The sequence below is a fragment of the Podarcis filfolensis genome, assembly GCF_964270895.1.
Source record: "Podarcis filfolensis genome assembly, chromosome: 5".
Lineage (NCBI taxonomy): Eukaryota > Metazoa > Chordata > Lepidosauria > Squamata > Lacertidae > Podarcis > Podarcis filfolensis.
The window spans coordinates 48,765,945-48,789,206 of NC_139608.1; the positions used below are offsets into that span (position 1 = coordinate 48,765,945).

General features: G+C 37.6%; 1 protein-coding gene and 1 long non-coding RNA gene across 44 annotated transcripts in view; one reads left to right on the forward strand and one right to left on the reverse strand.

Moving 5' to 3' along the window:
* Nucleotides 1–23,262, forward strand: part of TCF7L2 (transcription factor 7 like 2) — a 202,305-nt gene that overhangs the window by 142,905 nt on the left and 36,138 nt on the right. For 31 of the 43 annotated variants that reach the window (XM_083616615.1, XM_083616611.1, XM_083616612.1 and 28 more), the window contains one exon: nucleotides 16,943–17,011. The exons of 10 other annotated variants lie outside the window; for them this stretch is intronic. In XM_083616615.1, the coding sequence (XP_083472741.1) occupies nucleotides 16,943–17,011 (69 nt within the window). Of the gene's footprint in view, nucleotides 1–13,924; nucleotides 14,171–16,942; nucleotides 17,012–23,262 lie in introns of those variants that run through there. 2 more of the 43 variants (XM_083616600.1, XM_083616617.1) reach the window with 2 other exon arrangements.
* Nucleotides 9,188–14,165, reverse strand: LOC310763842. Its single transcript, XR_014548835.1, has 2 exons — nucleotides 13,604–14,165; nucleotides 9,188–12,771 (listed from the first exon to the last, which is right to left on the reverse strand). It is a non-coding gene; the product is annotated as an uncharacterized lncRNA (long non-coding RNA).

A 23,262-nucleotide genomic window follows, 5' to 3' on the forward strand; every position in this document is an offset into this window, starting at 1 on the left:
TATGAATATAGCTGGTGGCAAAATATGATAACTCAGTGAAGGCAGAAGTACATTAAATAAAAAAAAAAGAATTTGTAGCTCTAATACTGTTGTCAAATATGGTGGAGATAAAGCAGGGGCATTAGGAAGTTAAGCAGCTTTTTTGTTGGCAAGATGCCAAATCCAGTCTATATATTTGATAAGATTTAGACATTGCATAGTCATATCTCCCTTTTGTACCCCAACAGAATTTTGCTGAAAAGCTCTATTTTATCTTATGTCAGAAATGATCACAGGAATCTGTTTAATTGGGAAATACTTTTAAAATAGTTTCTAATTGGCATCAGAAAGTTGAAAGTTCAATTCAAAGGTGAGATCTAAGCTTCCTAATTAGATTGAATAGGCTTAAATAATAGTTTTATTCATTACAGAGACAATATTTCAATGAAAAAATGCTCATATTAGAAGAGATTCTTCCACTGGGATCGTAAGTTTATTCTATAGTCAGATAAGAATGTATGCTGCTCTAAATTTATTTTTGTTTTAAGGTCACAAATAATTTTATTATCTACAGTTTACCATCAATTTAAGATAACTTTTTTTTTATCAGAACAAAGCTGTCTCATTTTCTGCTGACAAGAACATTCTTATTTCAGATAATCTGCCTTTTTTAAAAAACAAAACAAAACCCAACAACCCTCAAGTATTATTTTCACTTGCATAAAATTGTATTATGAACTTATTTTCCCCCTTCTTCCCCCCCCTCCCAAATTGTTTGATGCGTCTGAAATGGAAGGATGAAGTAGAAGTCGCCACTTAAGCAGTGAAGGGTTATTCTTTGTAAATAATAGATCAAGAGCACCGGAGCTATATCTAATGGAGCCGTATGCAGCCTCCGTTTCAAGGACAGCGCGTGGTTGAAAAAACATAACCGCAGTTCATCCTATCTGTAACCTGTGGTCAGTTCTTTGCCACTGCCAGTCAAATATAACCTAGTAGACTTTTCAATGCTGTAAAATACCCTCACATAATTATATATAACTCTATCTATCTATCTATCTATCTATCTATCTATCTATCTAAATGTTTACACATATATAAAACCATCACATGTAAATAATGTTCAGTATTCTTGAAGAGATGAAAAGACTACAAACTTTTCAACATATTTAATTTCTTTTCCTTAAGAATTGTTGCACACCAAACCTGGAAGACTTTTCACAATGAGAATTAGTCCAGCTTCGCAGTGTTGAAACAAATCAATTGAGTCTGCATAACAGAAGCATTCCTGTGTGTTGATTAAAATATCAGTTTGCATTGCCTTAGTTTCGTTTTTAACGGTGGTAATAGTCGCCCCATGCAGTTGCTGAAGGTCCATCCGAGAGGACCCTTTAAAAGGGTGTATAACTCTTGCTCCTGAAAGGTTTTAGAGCTTTGTTTTAAATGCTAGGGCACAATCCGCTGGGAAAGTTTTCCCACACAAGTTCCACGGAAATCAATGGAAACCACACAAGAGCATGTACGTTTGAATGTGCGTGTTCTCGCGTAGGTTTCCTTCATTTCACTGGAGTTTGTGCAAGAAAACACCCCAGTGGATTATCTTACTAGATTCAAAATGACTCTTTTGATTCAAACAAAAGATTAGAGACAGAGAATTGTCACTCAACGGAGTGTCGCTGTTTATGTTTAGAACAATGTGGAAAAAGCACAAGAATTTGTCTCCGAGATGATGGAGATGGAACCTGTTTTGCAAATATATTTTTGAAAATTCTTTCAGCTAATTTTTTTAGCTTTATTGGGGCGTAAGAAAGAAATCAAAAGCAGTAATTTTAGACAGCAGTAGTTTCAAATATTGGTTTATATTCCTTGCACACACTTACCTGGTAGTAAGTCCGACTGAAGAATGTGACAGTTACTTCTGGGTAAAAATACACATGATTGCACTGCAATAAACTAAAATACATGGCTAATTGAACATTTTTATTCATTTTGGGTTCATGAGAAGCTCTAGTCATTAGCAAATAATAGTGCAATAATATATTTTATGAATCGGTTTGATGATTACTCATATAGTTTATAATTTATATAATTAATAATACTGATTTTTCAATAAGATGTTATATTGACAACCAGTATAAGCCTCAAAAAAATCTTTTCAAGCTTCGATTCATTGCCATCATCCATATTTTTGAACATTCTTCAATATTTCCTTTATGAATGTGATCTGTTTTGTAAGAAGGCAGGATAAGTACTTGTGTCTCATAACCTTACGAAAGCTCCAAGAACTGTGCGCAACTTTTCAGGAATTATTTTCCTTCCTGGTTTGTGTATCAACACGGTTGAAATAGTATCAGCTTGCTCAACAGAACCCTCCTCCTTTGCTTCCACATTTCCCATACTTGACTTCTTCCTAGCAAGGTTTTGCTGGGTAAAGACAAAACATTAGATCATGATTAGCTATCTTTGAAATAACTCCTGTGATGCGCATCGTCATGCCGGTTCTCGGCATTCTATTTGGGAATTTGTTAGTCGGTGCCGGGAAAAAAAGTCGGGTTGACAGCTAATAGATATCCCCACCATCAATTGTTTAGACATTTTTGTCTTTTGTGACATTGAGAAAAAGACAAGGAAGGGAATGGAAGCAACTAAAAAATGTCAAAAGATCAAAAAATCAATGGGCTGAAGGAATGTGATCTGTTTATCAGGGTGTAGCTGCTCTTTCTGTTTGCATTAAGTCCGAGTGAGTGTCTTTGGTAGCCAACTGAAGCTGCTTTCATTCACTCCCTAGGAGATGTAATACAAGCATGAAAGTTACGATGTCTCACAAAGCAGACACAAGAACAAAAAAAAAATTCGTTAAATCAGCAGCTTGGTATTACGTGTGTGTTTTTCCCCCCACAGTCGTGTTAAGGCTGCTATCCTCCCCACAAATTAATTGTTGAGTACTGCATACGTTCCATTTTGGTTTTAAGTGTTTTAAGGTGAAGGGAAGATATTTTTAAGTTCTTGTTTTTGAAAACATCAATAAAATGAAATGGGTTTAATAGTTCAGTTAGTGAACTTCAAGGAGATGATTGAAGACATGTGCTTTCAGGTTTTGACAGGTAGTATAAAGTCTTTGAGTGGACTTCTCCCTTTGCTTTAATGGAAGAGGAGTTGGGTTTGCTTTATCTGAGATGGGAAAAATGCAAATGGAAGGATTTCCCCCCCTAAAGTGTTTTACTGCTTGCTACTGTTTTAAAGACACTAGTTAGTCTAAAGCTGCAATGGCCATGATTCCTTCATTTCTCTAGATGTCGGTGTGTGTCCTTTCTCTCTCGCTCCCCCCACCCCCTTCAGTTCTATGCCAGCCTATAAGAACCGATGAGTAGACAAGGCAGTGGTCCAATCTGGTGGACAAATTTCTCATCCCTTCTAGTTTCTGTGTGATAGGAAGTATGGCAGGGGCTGCATATTTTATAAACTTTCTATTAAAGTTGTGGCATGTTATCATAAAAATGAATTACGATACTTTGTATTACACTCTGGGATTGAGAGATAGACATAGGATTAAAAAAACAATTTCTAGGCATTTCTAGATGATAAATTTAATTTTCTTTGCTATTTGGAGGTCTTCTTTGAAAATGCAATTGTAATGAACGCATTCAGAACTGGAGAATAGATTTACCCTTGGCTTCAAATAGTTGACGTTATCAGGCTCTGTCATTCGTTCCTTCCTATTTTCGGGCTGCTAATTGATGTTTTTGATGTCAGCAAGAAAATTGAAGAAAATGTCATGTGTGAACCAGTGCGGAAGTTAATAAGATTGACTTCGTTGACAGAATTTACAATGAGCGCAGAGACCGCATAATGGGACCGCTGCGAATTCGTGTGCTCTCTTTGGAGTCAAAATTGACACCTCACGCTAGGCCAGCGGTCGATAGGAAAGATGGAACATTTGGGAAGGTTCTTAATCTCATTTTTCTCCCTTTCTTACCCCCCTTCTTCTTCTTCTTCTTCTTTTTACCTTTTGGAGATTATTCAGTTGCACAAGCAACTGTTTATCCAGAAGGCTACTGCTTTGGACCAAGTCAAAGTCTTAGTTCAATCTTCTAGCGCCCCCAACAATGCTAATTCTTTATGCTGTTTTGAGTTTGAAAGCAAACAAGTCTTGAAAAGCTTGAAGTAAAATGTGTCTTAAGGAATGATATACTAATATCACACGGGGTCATTGCATAGGCTTGGACTATGTGCGATAAAGCTGAAACGTAAATCTCATCTATATAAAGGACGGAAGCACCTAGAAAAGTTTGAAACAAAACAGAAGACTCAAATCTACACTATTCTCATTCTCGACTCTAAAGACAATATCCCTTGAAGTTCAGTGTTTCATCAAAATGTTCCTTGAACCAAAATCGTACCCCAAACTTATGCACAATAGCAATGCCTTTGCTATAATGGTTTAATTTTCCAGTAATGTGACAAAGTTTATTGGATTTTGTGTGTATAATTATGGAATGGATTAGCTGAGTTTGGTTCAGTGCATCTGATTATTTTCTGGCCTTTAGGGAAATGCGCTAAACCCCTAATATGTCCACTGCCCCCCAAGCGGTCTTTTTTTGAAGGCACCGCACAAAATGTGGTCTCTACTCGTGCTCGGCCTCCAAGGATCTTCAGTGAGAGACATTATTCTTGGAATATCCAATTAATTCCATGGGCAGTGATCAGTTAGCGCTTCTTCTTCCTTTCTCGCCATTTGAAATGCTAACACAATGAATATTTTCTCATTGGTCTGCGTCCCTCGGCTAAGCTGTTGCCGCGGGCTGAGAATTTCATCGACTGATGAGACCAGAGGCTGCACCGATAAAAGGTTACAGTACGTGATTTGCATGCCAATTGGGGGTTGCTTACATGAACTTGAAAGTTCTTTAACTTTTATTTGACTTTTTTCTTCTGTACATAGATGATTTGTGTTGGTAAAAAACACACACATTAAATTGGTATACACAATACATTATTATTATTATTGTCTTACTGTAGATCTTTCAAATAAACAGATAGAAAATGTTCAATATCTTGAAAATTTAAACCTATTGCTAGTCCTCATTGAAGTCTAGGTAAATAAAAGCTCTGAGTTTGTCTACTGAATCACAGATATTTTCAACTTGGATATGTTCATTTTCTTCTGTGACACAACATTGCCTTTTTTGTTCCACTAAGCCATAATTACTACAGCAATTTTCCTTATATTTGATGGTATAATATTTGTCCTTAGTATTTGTTCTAATGACAAAATACCCATGCTTCCTCAGTCAAAACAGTACAAGTGAAAGGTTAGCACAATTTTCTTGAATAAGACAGTACAGTGCTGAGTTTGATGGTAAATTGGCAGAAGGTTCTTCAGATTTCAGTTGTGCTCCATCAAGAGCTGAGACAAAATATTGTTTGTTTTGTTAAATTATAAAATACTTTAAAAATCAAATATATCCACCATTTCATCTGTAGATGTCTGCCCATAGTACAAGCAACACAGTGGTCTAATGTGTAACAAGTTCCTAAAAATATGGTGGCATATAAACTGGAACAATGCCAGTACCATGTTCTGTGTCAAACAAACTATAGGATCTCTGTTGAGGGCAAAGGCAGGTAGTCTACACTGTCTTCAGGCATGAGTTATAGTTGTGATTGGTTTAGAGTTGCGACGGAAATGTTTTAGATCTGGGAATATGTGTGATAGTGAAGGTAACGTTTCTTCTATTTAAAAAAAGGTGTGTGTGCGTGTGTGTGTGTGCCTGTAAAAGAGCGAGAGAAGATGAGAATTCCAGTCTTCTATAACTGTAATCTTAGAGGCTGGGTAATGCGTTTGGAGACATGACATATTCCTACTGAATAAAAATCAGGAGACCCTTTCCAAAATTGCCAGCAAAAGGGTCTAGTGAAGATAGGTATGAAAGGCTCCCCCTTCCTCTCCCTAGCTGTCTACGAGCAGTAAAGCAGGTGGCTCCCCGTGGCTGACTTTTCATGACAACATGCCATTAGAAATTGTGGTCCTGTTGATCAATCCACTCGACATGACAGCTTTGCCGCAAGGCCTGGCTCTTTGAGCACCAGCGCTGTGGCTTTTCCCTCCTTTTTTCCTGCACTAATTGGTGAAAGTTTTTACTGTGCTTGTGGCATAGGAAATTCTTTTGAACATTGTCACAATCAAGTGTTGACTTCTTTAGAATTGCAAGTAGGTTAAGTGAGTATCAACATAGCAATATCTTTTTAGGGCTTCTCCCCCCCCCCCCCCGTGTTAATTTAAATTTTATTAGAAACAAATTCTTGAGGGGGGGGGAAATAGTTTTCCAGAAACAGTATTTCTAGAAAATAATATTTTGGTGCTGAGCACCAAAGTATATTCCTTCTGAGGGGAAAAATATGGCAGAATTGTATGGCAGAAATGTTGAGATATGTTTTCCTCAGAAGGAATATACTGGGAAAATTAAAGGTATAATACATCTCTTAATTTTCCTGTCCTTGATTTTTAAAAAGAACCGTTTTTAGAGTGCAATCCTTTGCATGCTTGCACAGAAGTAAACCTGCTATGCTCAGTGGGATCAGGATTGCTGCTTTAGTTTGTGTAAAGTTGTTCCTGTACACAGCTTAAATATATATATATTTGAGGTACCTTCCCTCAAAATTTTCTTCAAAAAGTGCCCTAATATTTGACGCTGATTAAGTATTAAGGATTATTGTTCTTTTGCTATGCTAATACAGAAAGTTGTTGACTAAATAATGTGTGTCTCCATGAGGAGAAAAAGAGCAAATATTCACCATATATATTATTTACTTTTATAATTCCATTAGATTTCTGCCTTCAGCATGATGTTCAAGAAAATGCTTATAATCTATTAGTGGCACAAAGGATTGTTTGATTTAATATATAACAGAATCTAATTAGTGAACTTATAAATATATAGATTTAAGTTCCTCGGTATTTAATCTTTAGTATTTAAGCACTGATTTATTCTGTTTTTCAGGCAACATGATGCTTGCCTCTTTCTATATTTGATAAACTGTGTGAAATCCTTTTGTTGTACCTAATAATCGTATATCCCAAGGTACATGCATTAAAGAAAGTGTTATTTAATGTGAACATATTGCATGAAGTTATTTGGAATTCATATGAAGAACAAACAAGGACTCGTTGTTTATACAAGTGGCAAAAAGACAGGAAAGCGAATATGTGAAGCTTGCAAATAGCTGCTAGTTCCCACTACACATCGTACAAGAACGCTAAAATAATTGTGTAACTTCTAGCCCAAAGCTCAGTTTTATTTGCAGTAAATAGCAGGTATTTCAGTGTGATTTTGCCAGTACAAATACCAAAAATTGTTATAGTTTAAATGCAGAACACGAGCAGCATTTCTTTTTTGCAACTGTAATTGCTGCCATGATTTTTTTTTTGTACTTCAGATGCCCAAATTGAAAGGAGCATAAATTCATATAATTAATTTTGCCACTGTAAAAATCATTTGCTAAAATTTGCATTATTAACATTATCAAGTCGCTGGTTGGTAAGACATCAGACATGACGAGTGAGAAGGGCAGCTTAGGGAGAATTGGGCTTTAAACCCTCAGCAGATCGGAGTTAGGATCAAAGGCACTTGTTTTATGTGGCTGTGTGAGACTTTGAAGTCCTGACTGCACCTACAGCACTCATTTCATCAGGTTCACTGGTGTCTTAATAGCAGATCAATAAGTTTCAAAGTCGGAGAGTTAATTTGATACTAGTGCTGATGCAGTCGTGCTGGGGAAGCAGAGAGAGGCAGAGAAAGCAGCCTATTAAGAACTGAGATGGGGATAGGTGTCTGATGGTGTTGATTGGTATCCACAAAATCCCAAATTGTAAATATTGACCTAAAAATTTGCAAGCTCTAACATATTATTAAGGGGAAATGAGATGTTGGCTTTATTGAAGGAGATTATAAGCTACTGGTTTACTGTTGTGACCAGTATCGGGTTTGGTAATACAGGCATCGAAGTAAATTTCCATTTAATGTAGAATAAATAGGCCTGAACAAAGCCCAAAGCATAGTACCTCTTGAAGATGATAAGTCTCTTATTACTCCAAAAGAGGGTATACAAATGATAGAAAATGTTCGTTTCTTTTTCCTTTCTTACTCAGCTTTCTTTCCTACCGCAGTGTTGCTTGTTCACACTGAGGGGTGGGGGGAATGGATTTTAAGACAAAGGAAGTTCCCCCTATTATTAAAACCCATAGGAAAATAATTATATATAAATAAATATTCTTTTATTCTACCTTTCGCAATTTTTGGATGCTTACAATTAACATTCGGTAATGGCCAAAAAAATATTTTTATGACAAAGAAAATGATGTATGGGTATGTCGGTCTTTTGAAGGCATCCTAAACCCAAATAAATGAAACAAAAATCTGCTTAGACAAAGTGCATTGAAAGAAGATTGCGTTTTATTGCACTTTTCCCCCCCTGTACCAAAGAGTGGTTGTGGGTGGAAATGATTCCCAAAACTCGGCAACAGTGTTCTTGTTTTATAGAAAAATCAATATACTAAAGAAGTTTGTTACCTATTATTATTATTTGTCTTGACAAGGCAGTAGTTGATGGTATCCATAAAAACTGCTCCTAGAGAGAGAGAGGGCACACACATACGCAAATGCAAAATCCCTTTGAAAAGGAGATTTCTTTAAAAAAAAAAATCATAAGAACTTTTCCATCTGTATGTACGGCAGAGGTTTCCTGGCACCAGAGGTCAACTTCACACCCTTTTGGAACAAAACTCTAATTTAGAATGTTCATCTAAGGGTTGATAATGGTATTAGGGGGCCAGTAGGCTGGTCAGTGGGAGCTGTAGATTAGCGCAGTAGCCTCAACAGCTTTACCTAGACCCCCATGATTCATTGGACAGATTAGCTATCACATCTGTCATTTTCATCCCCTTTCGTTCTCCCCCTTTTACCACATTTAAAATAAGAAACTTCTCCCCAAAATGGAGGGAGGGGGAGGATTAACAAATATGATCTCGGGAGCAATTTCTGCGAAAGAAGCCACCAAAGGTATGTTCCAAAACGCGCCTGTAAAAATCACATGCCCAGGTATATAAATTAAGTAACTGATTTGATCTGTGTGGGTGTGGGTGGGTGGGTGGGTGAATTGGATACAGCAGTGGATACAGATAAATTGGTTAAAACAGGTAAGAGACAACTTTTTAAGATGTGATTTATTTTAAAACAGCGAGCGTTGAACTGCTCTAGTAGCTCAGCTCTGTGTGGTCATTTTTCAAAATCTTTCCAGTATTTCCTTCGGTTTCCATTCGCTCCTTTTGATTTCACGAATCCATTAATTATCATAAGGCATAATGCACGACTTTTCATGTTCAAAAGTTGGGACCTGGTTGAATTCAAATTAACAAGTTTGATCTCTTCCGAGTCCAAGGGAGACCACTTTCCGCTTACTGGTTCGTTAATGGTTGTTCTTGGGTTCTTCAAGTGTTGTTTCCTGTGTGTTTATTACAGAAAGATGTCACCATTAAAAGGGAATTTAAGAGTTTCTGTAAATGTAATGGTTCATCCAGAATAAAGTGAGTGAGACAGTTCTTGGAAACTAGGGAATTGGAGTAGAAGGAATTGTAGCTGATGAAGGTGTCTCTTGTCAAAATTGTGTAGGAATTATTTACTGTGCTGTCTTTTCTGAGCTGCTAGACTAAAAGTGAAGACATGGAAAATTATCCCAGATGGGATGAATTGCTCCTTCTCTGTTCTTTTTTTTTTAAGGAAAAAAGATTTCAGAAAAAGTCTTCTTTTTCTTAGAACAGTATGAATAAAAATCTGGACAGCTGTCAAAAAATATATGCAGTCTGTATTTTTTTAAAAAAATAAAAATAAAAATCTAACAATAAGCATAACTAAATAGCTTCAATAGTCTATATCTCACCCCCCCTCCCCAAATAATGATCTGTACTTCATTAAAAGAGTATTAATCTAGTTGCCGGTCTCTTGGGAGACACCTTAAGATGATGATATTGTGGGGGGAGGGGGTTCCCCCCCGAATTGTTAAAAAAAAAAATTCTAGCAGATTTGGTCCCTGTCAGTCAGAAATAATTGTGTTCTTAATCTTGTCCCTGATGGATGACTCGGAGTTCAGCAACGGGCCAGCTCCAATGACAAATACAATATTAATATTCATTAACTGCTTTGACAATGCTAATTTTGATGCAGTAGTAAAGGGCCTTCCAAAGTTAGCGGCCAAAGCATCAGAGCTACGCAAGGTGGCAAGATAATTTGTGCTGGTTTGCTGAGCTGAAGGCTTTTAAAGTCTATAGCAAAAAGCTAGGTACCACAAACAAAAAAGAGAAAGGGGAAAAAGTTCTGAAGCATTGGAAGGCAGGGCGGCGGAAGTAATACGATCACACTCCGCTAAAAAATTTGACACCTCTGATGCAGTTTCTTTGAGTGAAATTTCTACAAAGTTGCAACAAAAAAAGCATAGCATGGTAAGTCAGCACATTCGTGATTTTGTTTAATCTTTTTGATCTTTTCAATTATCGCTATTTGAAGATCAATAGTCATTTTTTCCTACTATGCTTAGAAGGCGCGCAGCGGTGGTTTAATATGTGTTAGGACCATTCGCTTTAAAGGAAGACATCCGCAAGTTTCTGTGATTTTTACTTAAAACCATGGGAAAAATTACATACTAAATGCTTCTGTTTTTGTTTTGGTTTTTTTGTCTGCTTTTTAGACATTATGCTATACTTTTTTAAAGTCTTTATAAAAATAGAATTCAATTATTGCTGTTGACAGGAATTTGGGAATGGGGGAATTTTTGTAAGCAAGGGGGTGGAAAGAGCGGAACAATCTTCTACCTTTTACTGAAATTGAACCACGGGCTTCCCCCAATTGAGTGGCATCAAATAGCCATTAAAGCTTCATTTCAGTGATGAGCAGCAAAGCAGTGCTTTCACCAAGTTAGGTGAACTTTGGAGAACTGAGATTTCCTTTATATTTGCCAAGTCGGCAAACAAAATATCGGCTTTTGTTCTTTAGACTGAATATACAGGGTTTTGTGGGAAGGAGGGGAGAGAGAAACGAGAGCTTTTTCACTTTTTTGTGGATTTGCATTGAATCAGGGGGAGAGGCGAGTATTGTTCATTTTCCTACCATGCGAGATAATTCTATGAATGGAACTGGACTTGAGCATCTTTTCTGAAGAGCTGGCGTTGCAGAGCTGCTTCCCGTGTGTTTATCTGCTCAGTGCAGCTCAGTGGTGAATGGCTTAGGTAGGGTGCTGCCCTCCAGTGGATCAACCAACGGCAGTCTTATTGCACATCATGTAGGTATGTTAATATAACAAGCGGCAGCATGCTTGAAACCAGGCAGCGTGAAGCATCCTGATTAAAACTGTTGTAAATGGTAAGCTAAACCTTTTCCTCTTTCCCACAAGGCTAGCAGAGTGAGGCATTGCTTTTAATGAATCGGCACTGATACTTTCATTTCTGTCGCATGTTTTTGTTGCATGTTATTTTTTCTCTGTTCGGAGCATTTTAAGATTGACGGGTTTAAAGCATAGCAAAGAGTTTTTGTCTTTTAAAAGAAGCTTCAGAGCTTGGGAACTTTAGCATGGACAAAGCGATCTCTGTCATCATTAACAACTAACCCTTTGCCTTTTTCTTCTTCTTGGAGACACACAATATTCTTCAGTGCTTTGCTCCTCAAGGTTAGGTTAAGTAAGGCCATCACTTTCCTTCCATCAACGAAAAGTTGTCCTAGGGAAGCCGAATGTTTGGGGGATTCCTCCCCTTGTAGAAAATCTCATGGTAGTACTTGTTCCCCTGTTCCCATAAATAATAAAGTTTGCTTTAACATCTGTGTGCTGGACCTAAGAAGAATCTGATATTGAACAGCAGATCCATTTGGTCTCTCCCATGTGTAATTGCAACTTCATTGCAACAAGAGGAGGGTTCTATCCCTCCACAGAGGTACTATCACAGCTTATTTTGCTAACTTTCAGATATTTCGTTTCTTAATTAGTTGGGTTTCTGTTCTTAGACTGTGCTTACTTCTCTGACACTTCAACACCCCCTGCCCCCGCAAACCCAAATATTTTTGGAAATTTTAATTGCAGGACGCTAACTAGATGACTGCTCTCCGCAGTGCTTTCAGATCAGTTCTGCTGAGAAACTATTTTTTGAGGAAACTTGGTAGGTGCATGCATTGCTTATAGGAAAGAAGTAAAGAAAAAATACTGGGCATTATACTGTTGTGCTTCCTCAACCCCCCCCCCCTTATGTTGCTTCCCTCTGCCTCCTGTTTTTGGGATATCCAAGAAAAGGAAAGCCTCTGTTTAAAAGCTGCCCATCCTATTTGCTGCACTTTATAAGTTATTGTTGCTAAATGATTGGGAACTGTCCATCACCAGCCAGAGAACTTGCAGTTTACTTAAGAAATTGCACGTGGGACAAAAGCAGCGGCTGGAGTGTGGTGGCCGCTGTGAATAGAGGGAGGGAAGGCAATTAGTTGCCGTGTTGTTGGAGCTTTTTACTTGTCAAACTGGAGCCTCATTGCTTTTGTTATTGCCATGTAAAGGGAAATTGCAGGGTTTTGTTTTGGTATTAAGGGCCTTAACGGTTGCTGGCTGACACTTTACGTGCAAAGGCCAGATAAGTGCGGAAAAGGATGGTGGTAAGAAAAGCAAACAGAAGAACTTTCTGTCTCCGTTGATTACATTCTGGCGAGTGTCTCCAGATTCTTAAGGTTTTGTCTCCACTTCTGAATTGCAGATCAGTCTGTACACCTGTAAAGTAATAATAGCAACGATAGTAATTAATACAGCAGGACAACATTGCAGTGACTTCTGTAGTGATTAGCGCAGCATAACTTTTGAAACTGTCTTAAAAATCATTGTGTACGTTATATTAATATATATAAAGGTATAAGTGTTTATGACAGGTCTCCTTCACATCTCCTCCAGATGAGTATAAATTCTTTGTGGGTTTTGGACAATTCAGAAACTTTTTTGCTCTGATAAAATTAACTTGCACTCCTAACTACTAATGATACTGAACCACAGATAGTTTTACCTATCCATCATGCTTAACCATATTACTGGCGCTTTCTTGTCAGGTATTTTGAGAGGTAGCCACTATAGGTTTGACCGCATTCCCCCATAAAAACCAGAGCTGCCTTTGCGATTTTTGTTTCTTAAGTCAATACCTATCACAAAGGATGGATAACTTATGAATGTAGATGAAAAAAGACACAATTTTTCAGTTCGTGGAGGAATCTGGTCTCTCTTTTAAGCTTGTGCTTACAGAAACTAAAATATGCTTGCTGTAGCAAAATACCTTAGACAGTAAGACTGTAGTAAACTTGATGAGCATTTCTTATACTGTTTTCATGTGAACCAACCTGTTTAAACCAAGAACCAAAAAATTTAATATTGGTAAAAGTTGGGGGCGAAGGAGAGTGATTACTAATGTGTCAAAATGATAACAAAATCAACTGCTTCCTGCAGGTCTCTCCTGAAGAAATTTGTTTGGTGGGATCTGACAGTGACTGCTTGTTACACTTAGGTGCTCCTGCTCCCTCATGGCTATCCGTTGTTGCCTCACTACGCATAGCATTACCTGTAACTATCTGAATCGTAGTAGCGTTGTCATTTATTTCCAAGGTAACTGCTTCTTTAGCTATCCTTAGCAAGCAAACGGAGGGGCGGTTGGGGGGGGGGTGTTTGACAGTAAGAGAATTTGTGTATTAGAAAACCGAAGTGATTATTTCAAGTTTCGAAATCTGCAACAGAGACAATCTTAGAAAATAAGACACCTTCTCTCACAGCCGACATCCGATGTCACGATGGATGCAGAGCATTCAGGGAACGCCAGGCCTCAAATCTGGAAACATCTTGATCTTTTAGGACTGTACTTTAAGTGAAAAAACGCAGGCGGGGGATGGGAGGGAGACAGAAAGTGAAAAGCTGCAAGGGAAATAATACAAAGCTAGTACAATTGGCATCTAGACAGTGAAGGGGGGAAAAAGTTTATGAGATTAAGAGTGGGAAAGACAAAGCCGTTATGTACCCGAGGGATGCAATTTTAGTGGGAATGGAAGATTTGAGTGGTAAAGGAGGAGCACTCGCCTCTGGGTTCTCTCTGTTTCAGCAGTTTGGCTGTTGGCATCTCAATTTGAATTGCTGGGTGAGTAGCATTTGTGTTTAAGTGTGTGTGTGTGAGAGAGAGAGAGAGCGAGAGAGAGAGAGAGAGCGCACATCTTGACCATTGAACTAGTTGTGTGACTTGTTTTTATTCGTGTCTGTGGAAGCATTTTTTAAAAGGAAGATAGAACAGTCAATTCAAGCTGTGACCTTTGTTCAATACTTAAAAAAAAATACAGTGCGAGTCAGTTTAGGGGAGGGGGTAGAATGACTTGTCAGTGACAGTTCTTAACATACTGTAATAGTTACAAAACAACACAAAGCATGCATGTCCTTTTCATCACATGCAAAGGCCTGGAACAATTAAAAAATAATTGTTGGAAGGGATTTTTCTTTTGCCTTTTCTTCTTCTTGGAGAGCAGTTCTCTTTTTCGTTGCGGAGTGTTGTCATAGTGAAAAGGCCATTTCATAATATACAGCTGGTTGTATTTATTGAGCTAAAGCTGTTGAGTGGAGCTTGCCAACAAAAGCAAGTGTGTATGCGTGCATGTATTTTTTTTGTATATGTACTGTGATAGGTGTATGTAGCATAACAAAACATTCCCTTTTTATTTATTTGTTATGTTTGTTTCAGAATTTTATTTGATTGTGCAGGTATTTCATCTCTTAGTTATTCTCTGCTTTGGAAGCCAAGCCTTATTTCTGCTTGACAGACATAAGTATTTACATTAGTAAAGTAAGTTCTGCTGATTTTAAGTGCCTGATTTCCACAGTGGAGGTTTTTTTTATTTTAAAGAATGATAATGTAGTATTTAAATTTTCTACAGTCTTAACCTTACATATTACTTGTTTAAATGTCCCATTCACCTTCACCCGAGGTGTTAATTTGAGTAGATTTGTTAAACATGTGCTCTTTCGAATGGTTCTGGGTTCCATGTGGAAATAAATTGGATTCAGTGAGGACAATATTCATTTACTCTATTAGGAACATAGAAGAGACAACAGGTTGTTATAGTAATTATTTGCATTGCAAAGATATCCAAAAGATGTTAATTGAAAAGATACATATACTTCAGTGCTTGTGACAAGAAAAATGCATTCGGGGGGGTTTTCAGGACGCATCTAAGGGGATGCAGAACATACCTTGCTTGCTATGCTGTAATTACCAAGCTCTGCTTCACTGAGGTTTAGGCCTTGGTATGGATAGCCTTCCCTATCTAATGTCTTCAAAAAATGGTTGAAATGCTATTATATATCATTTTTATCTTTCAGTTTTCAGTGATCCTCTCGTCTCGCGCGCGCGCGTGTGTGTGTGTGTTTAAATATTTTGTGAACTAAAAGATTCTCAAAGACGAAAGTTTGGCTTAACGTCTCTCTATGTCTTTATAGTTGTGGATATTAAACTGTTACATAACGCACATAAGTTAATAAAAATGATCTTTTATAGACTATGTAATAATGAAATGCATATTTATATAGGATATTGGAGAATTTATAATATTGAATTTTATTTTTTAAATGCTGTCTTACTGTTGCGATAAAAACTACATACATATGAATTGCAGTTAATCTAGTTTTCTCTCATTTCACTCTCCCCTTTATCCAAACCATCTCTTCATCCTCAAATACATGTAGACTTTGGTTCTGAATAGCTTTTCTACTGTATATAAATACCATGTTTTCCCCAGCCTGGGCCGAGTGTGTGTGTGTGTGTGTTGTTTTGTTTTGTCTGCACATAATAGAGACCTGCATAAACAAGTGCATGAATTGGCACACCACAGTCCCGTCCTCCCCTGTGTTCTGGAAATCAAAAACTAAAGCGTTTAGATAATTTTTACCTTGATAGTGATTCATATGAAAGAGGAAGCCAATCTTTCCTCTAAATACATTTGGAACAAAACAGCACGACCTCGTTCTATCTGTACATTATTCCTGAATTCCAAAGCACAGTTATATGCTTTTTTTGCGTGTGTGTATTGTTACTTGTTTTGTGATTGGTTTCATTTGTTTCTCTGTTGATGCATGTACTTCCGAGCATCACTTTGGAGAAAAATCATGTCACTGGGCTCTTGATCTTTATCTGTATTATATCTATATATAATTAGGTGTATAACAACCTAAAACAAATTATGTAGATGAGTTTAAATATAAAGTAGAATGAAATTAGTGCTTGTTTCAAAGTTTCCATCAAGAACTAGGCAGGTGGGTAGGGGGCAGATTGTGATGGCTGTCCGTTTTTCCATCACAACTTCTTGTATTAGGCATACACCTGTGGGTTTCAGTCTTTAATCCTTTTATAATGCTGGTAAAACTAACCTGGAATTATGTAGGCCACAATTTTTAAATGGCTAGTTATTTAACAGGCTGCTAAATTGTTTCAAGTAATAAAAAACCAAGCATTGTTGTCACTTCATAAAGAAATTAGCATGAATTAGGAGAAAACTATGTTTAATGTATTAACTTGTAGGGTTTTTTTGCAGAACTTTTAAAAGCTAACACTGACTGACATGATATTGATTGTTCCCAAAATCTTCTTGCCGGAGTATTTAGATCTCACCCCAAAATAAAATAAAATAAAACCTCCCTGTAAAAGAATATTTCATGTATATTATCACATTTATTACCTGTACATTCTGGGCTATGTCACATGCTATTATGAAACACGGTTGGTTTTCTGTCCATCAAAAGTAGCTTTAAAATAACAGCAATCTTTTTTTTTTTTTAAAAAAAATGCATTTGTTTGAATCTTACTGTTTGAGGTACTATGTATAGTTTTCTTTCTCCTAAGCAAGTGGTAAAATCCTAATGATTTCAGTTACAGACCGATCCTAGCCATGTTTACTTGGAAGCAAGTCGCCCTGAGTTTGTTGGAACTTGTTTCCTGGTAGGTATTCTTAGGATTGTATCCTTAATGTGTCTTTGTTATTAAATTACGTGGGTATGTCTTGCAATCTTTCTATAAGAAAGAGTGTATAAAAGTGTCATGTAGAAGTGAGGCAGGGGACATGGGATATCAGTGAACATTGCCCCCAGACTTTGTTTAAATTAGCTGTCCCATATTTTAGAGCAAGAAGCCAGCATTGTTTTATTTAAACAATTTACCGAATTACAGGGACTGGAAGGTAGGCCCTTATTGATAGGAGCAGTCCTCTAACCAGGAAATAGCTGCTAAAAGAAAAACAGAAGGGAAGTAGAAATATCCTGTGCCTACGCCACTCCTTGAAGAGGTGTGTGTGTGTGTGTGTGTGTGTGTGTGTGTGTGTGTCTCTCTCTCTCTCTCTCTCTCTCTCTCTCTCTGTGTGTGTGTGTGTGTGTGTGTGTATGTGTATGTGTGTGTGTGGTTTGCTTTTTGTCAGACTCAAGCTAGGGGAGTATTGTCCCAGCACATGGTTGTCAGCGCTTCTGTTGTCATTTGTGTGAAGGAAGAAAATGAGCCCTTTTTTTTAGTGTAGGGAGCCATGGTTATCAATGGAGGCCTTGTCTTCAGTTACAATAGGGAGCGAGCACAGGGCAAGACCTTAGGTAGAAATGAGCTACACTAAACTTTGAAAGGGTTCAGAGCACTGTATCAACAATAATAGGCTAAGGAGAAGTAGATTTCTGAAGAAAATGCTTAGTCAGGTGTGAAAGCATTCTTTATTTCAATAAAGTGCATGTTGCGTAGATAAACAGAATGGTCTCATTCCGCACAAGAACATGTCTAGCACTTGGAAGGGGGAAAGATGAAGAGTTTGTTTGTATTCATTGTCTTTTAAATGTGTCAGAATTCTCTAAAATGTGACATTTTTTTTTCTTATTCTGTTGTATTTGTTTATTTAGGTAATTTATATACTGCTCCATATTTCAAAAGGTTTACAATCTTATTTTGTTTGAATTAATAATGCACATTAAAGACACACATTTCTGTTGTAAATATGGCATTGGGAACCAACATGACTGCAGGGACCGACCAGGTTATAGGAGACAGGTTGGTAAAAATAAAATTTAGAAATAGCGTAAAATTCAGGCACTCCTCCTGTGAAATTATGGTGTCCCAAAACAAGAGAGAAATCCATGTTCAGTGTGGCTGATGTTGTATTATAATAATAAACTGGCTACAGGCACATTGCTTTTTCTAGATTTGTAAAGTCCAGAAACTTCTAAAGAAAGCTTTAAAACGTTCATTGGTTAGTGAAGATAAATGAGATTAAATTTATGCATTTCAGTCTTGATAGTAAAAATTAGTGGATCTTTCTAGTCATAAGCGTGTTACCTCATAATAATATTTTACCGACTGCCATAAGTATGGTGCAGAGTTTTAATAAGAGCACCTGGAAAGAGTATAGAATACCAGTTCTTAAATGTAAATGTGTTGTGAATGGCACAATTTGCTGGTGCACAGAGCTGTCCTTGGAAGGGCTTAGTAATCCAAGATGACTGTGCTTTAATGCAATCTCTCAAAGATTAACAGAAAAGGCCTACAAAACTACTTCGCTTTTGCTTTAGTGTATTAGGCTTTTAAAGGCAGTTTTAAGTTACAAGTCCAGTTTTGATTGTGTAGAAAAATAAAGCACTAAGGGAATATTGATGGGGAGGGGAAGGCAGGTAGAGCTATAATTCCATTTGTTTTCAATATGTGGTGATGATTCATAGATTTAGAGGTGAGTTGCAAGATTCCATTTCTCTTAGAATATGAATCCTAGAGGAAGAATTAGAGCCATATAGGTCTGGGGCAAAGTGCCTATTCAATATTAAATTTACCACAATCCAAAATGTGAACAGTGTAGACAGGAGGATGCTAAGAGAACATGCTGTGCAAGCTAACAGAAGTTTATGCTTTAAGTATGCTTGGAAGGTGAGCGGTTCTTTCCCAGGGTTGTGACCTTCATGAACTATGGCATGGATCTCATTTGTTCCTATTGAAAGCTTTCTGTACCCTTGAGCATTTGGCATATAAGAAGGTAGTGCATTGGGCTGTATATGTAATTATTGCTGTTGTGTGCAATTACCTTTAATTTTACTAGCAGTATCCCTGCATGTGTAATGCACTGGTTTTTCTCCACCTCATGCATTGAGGGAAATGTATAGGAATTTACTCACAACACAGCTGTTCTTTCAACTACAGTTCAGCTTACATTTCTAATGGGAAACTCAGCTCTATGGTTTATGTTATCTTTGTTTATACATGTGCTAAACCATCCCTAATTCCTGTTTGGTAACTTCATTGTTGATTCCATGAGTGCAATTTAATTTGCTTTGCTTCAGGCATAGGCAATCAAGGGGGGAAAACAAACTTTTCCTGTTGTTTGTATTTTGATTTGCCTTTTCAGTCCAGAACATTAATTAGCAAGTTTAAAACAAAAGGAGTGCCTTACTTCCTTATTCTCTCATTTTATATTTACGTTTGCATTTATTCTAAATTCCGTCTACTAGGATAACTAACTTAAAAAATAAGAACTGCTGTGATAGCCATTAATGGCATAAAAAAGAGATGCTGTTTCCAAAGAACTTCAATTTTCTCAGAATAGCTATTAGCTTTTATTATAAAATAAGCATGAACAAAGTAAGAGGAAAATATACTCCAGGGGACAATCACATACAGTATCTGGAAGACGGGATGGGCTAAGATGATCTAATAGTGCTTTTTATCTAATTTCTGTGACTTACCTTTTATAGCCATTGGATAGTGCTAGAGACTGCTCTTTTTAGTCAGGCAAACCCCCTGTATACTTCAAAGAGAGAAGCAAATGCAGGATTAATCTTCTTCTCATCACTCACATTGCTAATAGTCTCCCCCTGTGCCTCTACTCCCCCCCCCCAGTCAAAGCTTATTTAATATAATTCCATAATCCTACTTTTAAAGCCAACCTTGTTTGTTACACAACCAGAAGTGCTTCCAGAATTGTTTGTACCTTCCTCTTGCAAATTATTGGATATCTTTAAACCGAGCATAGCTTTCCTCTCCCAATGCTTCCTTCTTCAGTGATTGTCTTCACCTTACTCTTCTATCCGTGACAAAACTAAATTGTGACCACCAAACAAAGGGAGAGCTTCATTTCTATAGAAATATGCATATATAGATAGATTGACATAGATTAGTTTTAACCATGTGTGGTCAGCACTATGTATCAGCACACTTAGTGTTGCGTTTCCCTCTTAACTGTGGAAACAGCCCCAGACCCTAGTTTTGAACAGAGTGCTGGTAGGAGAAACTGGAGTGGAAGAGACTGCAGACTCATGACTCCCAGTCTTCTGTTGTGTGATCTGCTTTTTTAAACTGCTGATTTTAACTGCTGCTGGGTTTGTTTGCTAGTGCATTTTGTTCTTAGGTTGCTTTTTAAATCTTATTTTGTACTGTGTCAGTTTTGTGTAAACTGCCTTCTGTACAAATTTGCAAATTCAACAACCACCACCACCGTGCTGTTGTTCTGCTTCACTTCTGCTTTAAAACCAACAGCGTGCCGAACGCTTATTCAGAGATCTGATCACTGGTATCAGACCTGGTGGACAAAGCAGGAAAGGAAGGCTTGACAGTACGTGAAGGGCAAATGAGTGTTTGATGTGACAAGGGAGTAACCTACAGAACCTTCAGGAATAAACTCCCCTAATAACCAGGTGAGGCTGTTCCAGGCACTGAACGTGGCATGGCAGGACTCAGAATAGCAGGACTGAAATAGGAAAACAAAGGCTTCCCTCCTTCACAAAGCAGTTATTACAAGTCTGATGATAACTCAGAAGACCTGCTATGAAGGTGCCTCAGCCTCGAATTCTAGCATAAATTTCTTGATGTGGTGAAGAAAAGTCAGCATCGCTCATGCTAAACATTTATAGGAAGAGTGAGGATTGGAGCTAAGTGCTCACTCATAAGAACATTAGCTTCTGGGCAACTATTTGAATAAACGAGATTTTCCCAGGTAAAGATTTACCAAATTATTCTCTAAACTCTTTCTTTGGGAATTGTACCAGGGTTCCGCTGGTGCTCTGTCACCATCCCAAACTCACTGCTGCGATACCCTGCTCCTGCCCTGCCCTTGGCAAGTTCAGTGACACCGGTACCAGGAAGCCAGGTCCACAGGCTGCCCTCCCCATCAGCTGCTCTTGTATTTTACCATGTTGTATGTAACATTTCATGAACTTTGGAACACCAGAAGCTGGCGTCATGATTTTACTTCTGTATCTGAGCAGGTCTAATGCCGAAGCAGGCATGTAGACCATGGATGCTGTTAAGGCAGTGCATGTTATTAATGAAATGCGTCAATCATTCCCAAAGTTTTCATTGGTTTGTCACATCTGGCTTAGTATGTAGTGGTCCAAACTATACACACAAAGTAAAAAGATGTTCCATGTCATATATTTTGGCTGGTCATACCAGATTATATGCCATGGTTTCTCATGGAAGCCATGGAGGTGTGATCTGTGAACTGGACTCTGCTGTACAGTACATGGAATCTGAGAATTCTACATAGAATCCATGTGATACATTTGACTGATGGTTCATTGAGGAGTTTAAAAGCTACATGACCGAGTACACTCTGACATACCTACACTGTAAAAACTGCAAGCATGCAATTTGTCTGAAAACAGGGAAAGGAAGTGTGGAGGCAGTGTGTGTGTGTGTGTGTGTGCAAAGCTTGTTGAAGAGATAAAATGAACCCCAAAGGATTTTCTTCTTCTCTAGTGTGACTTTCCTCTAACATTTTGGTGTGTGCATTCTTTTTAATTAGGTCACAGTTTACAGTTTGCAGATATAAAAATGCAAGATGCATTCATGGAAGGATGAAAGATTGCTTGACTGCATCACCCATTTAGAACAATTTAGAACAATTCCACACAGAACAAGATGGGTGAACCACCACACCTTGTAGTCTGTTAGAAACCCTTCTACACATACCTACCCATTTGCTCCATTCAAATACCACTTTTTAGTCATTCATTTGTGTGCTTCTGAAATAGCTTGCGAAATAAAAGCCGTAAAATAACGAAATTCTTCTAAAAACGAGTTAGCATAAAACAACAAATAAGAACAATAGGCAGTAAATGCACGGTCCTTGTTGAATTATTCTTCATAAAATAGTGAGTTAAGTTGTGTTTATTCCCATTGTACAGGTGGGAAAATCAGGCCAAGAAAGCACGACTTTCCCATGAATGCATGCAGTGTGTTCTTCTGAATGTTTACTGAGAAGCAAGTCTCCCTGTGATCATTGGAACTCAGTCCCTACTAAGTGTGCCTAGGATTGCAGCCTTCCAGATAGATTCTTGGTTTTCAGTAGTAACTCCTGTAGCATTAAGCAGACCTCACTCACTCCATAGCTGTGCTGAAGTTTTAACTTAATTTTAACCAGTTCAAAGCTTTTGTTAATCTTACTGCAAAAACAAACATGAATGATACAGTATTTTGAAAAGTGCTTTGAAAAGATCAACAAAACACATACGTATTGTTTTTTAATGAACACATTCTAGGTTTCATGGTCTCCATTGAAAATATCCATCCCCTTTTGACAATGGATGCTGCTAATCTAGTCTGAGGATAATAGCAAAGACTGACAGGTGCTGGACTGAGGTGGCGCTCGAGAGCACCACTGCACTGTCCCTCGGTCTTTTAATGTAATTCCTTTTACTTGATGTTAATGCAAATTGTTCCTTACTTAAAGTAATAAAAGAAAATGAAGACACATTTGAAAATGAAAGTTGACTCTAATCCATTTGTCATCTAATACTAGCCTCTTTATCTTTGCTGCTACCTAATCTGGTTAAATGTCCCTGTTGTAGGATTTTATTGTAAATCCTCTATAGGGAATAAGCCTCTCTCTCTCTCTCTCTCTCTCTCTCTCTCTCTCTCTCTCTCTCTCTGTGTGTGTGTGTGTGTGTGTGTGTGAGAGAGAGAGAGAGAGAGAGAGAGAGAGAGAGAGAGAATTGGATTACTCACAGTGAAATGGTTCTTTGCTTTGCTTGTTTCATCTTAATTTTTCCTTGGTGATCTTGTGAAGGTAACTTACAGTATCATACAAACTGTAGCACTTAAAAAAATATATATTGTTGCATTCTGTTTGCGTTATTTTTAAAAATAAATAATAGCTTTACATTGTCTTGGAATCATAACAGAAAAAAATGTGCCCTCATGTCTTTAAGCATCTGTTTATAACCATGCCATTTTTC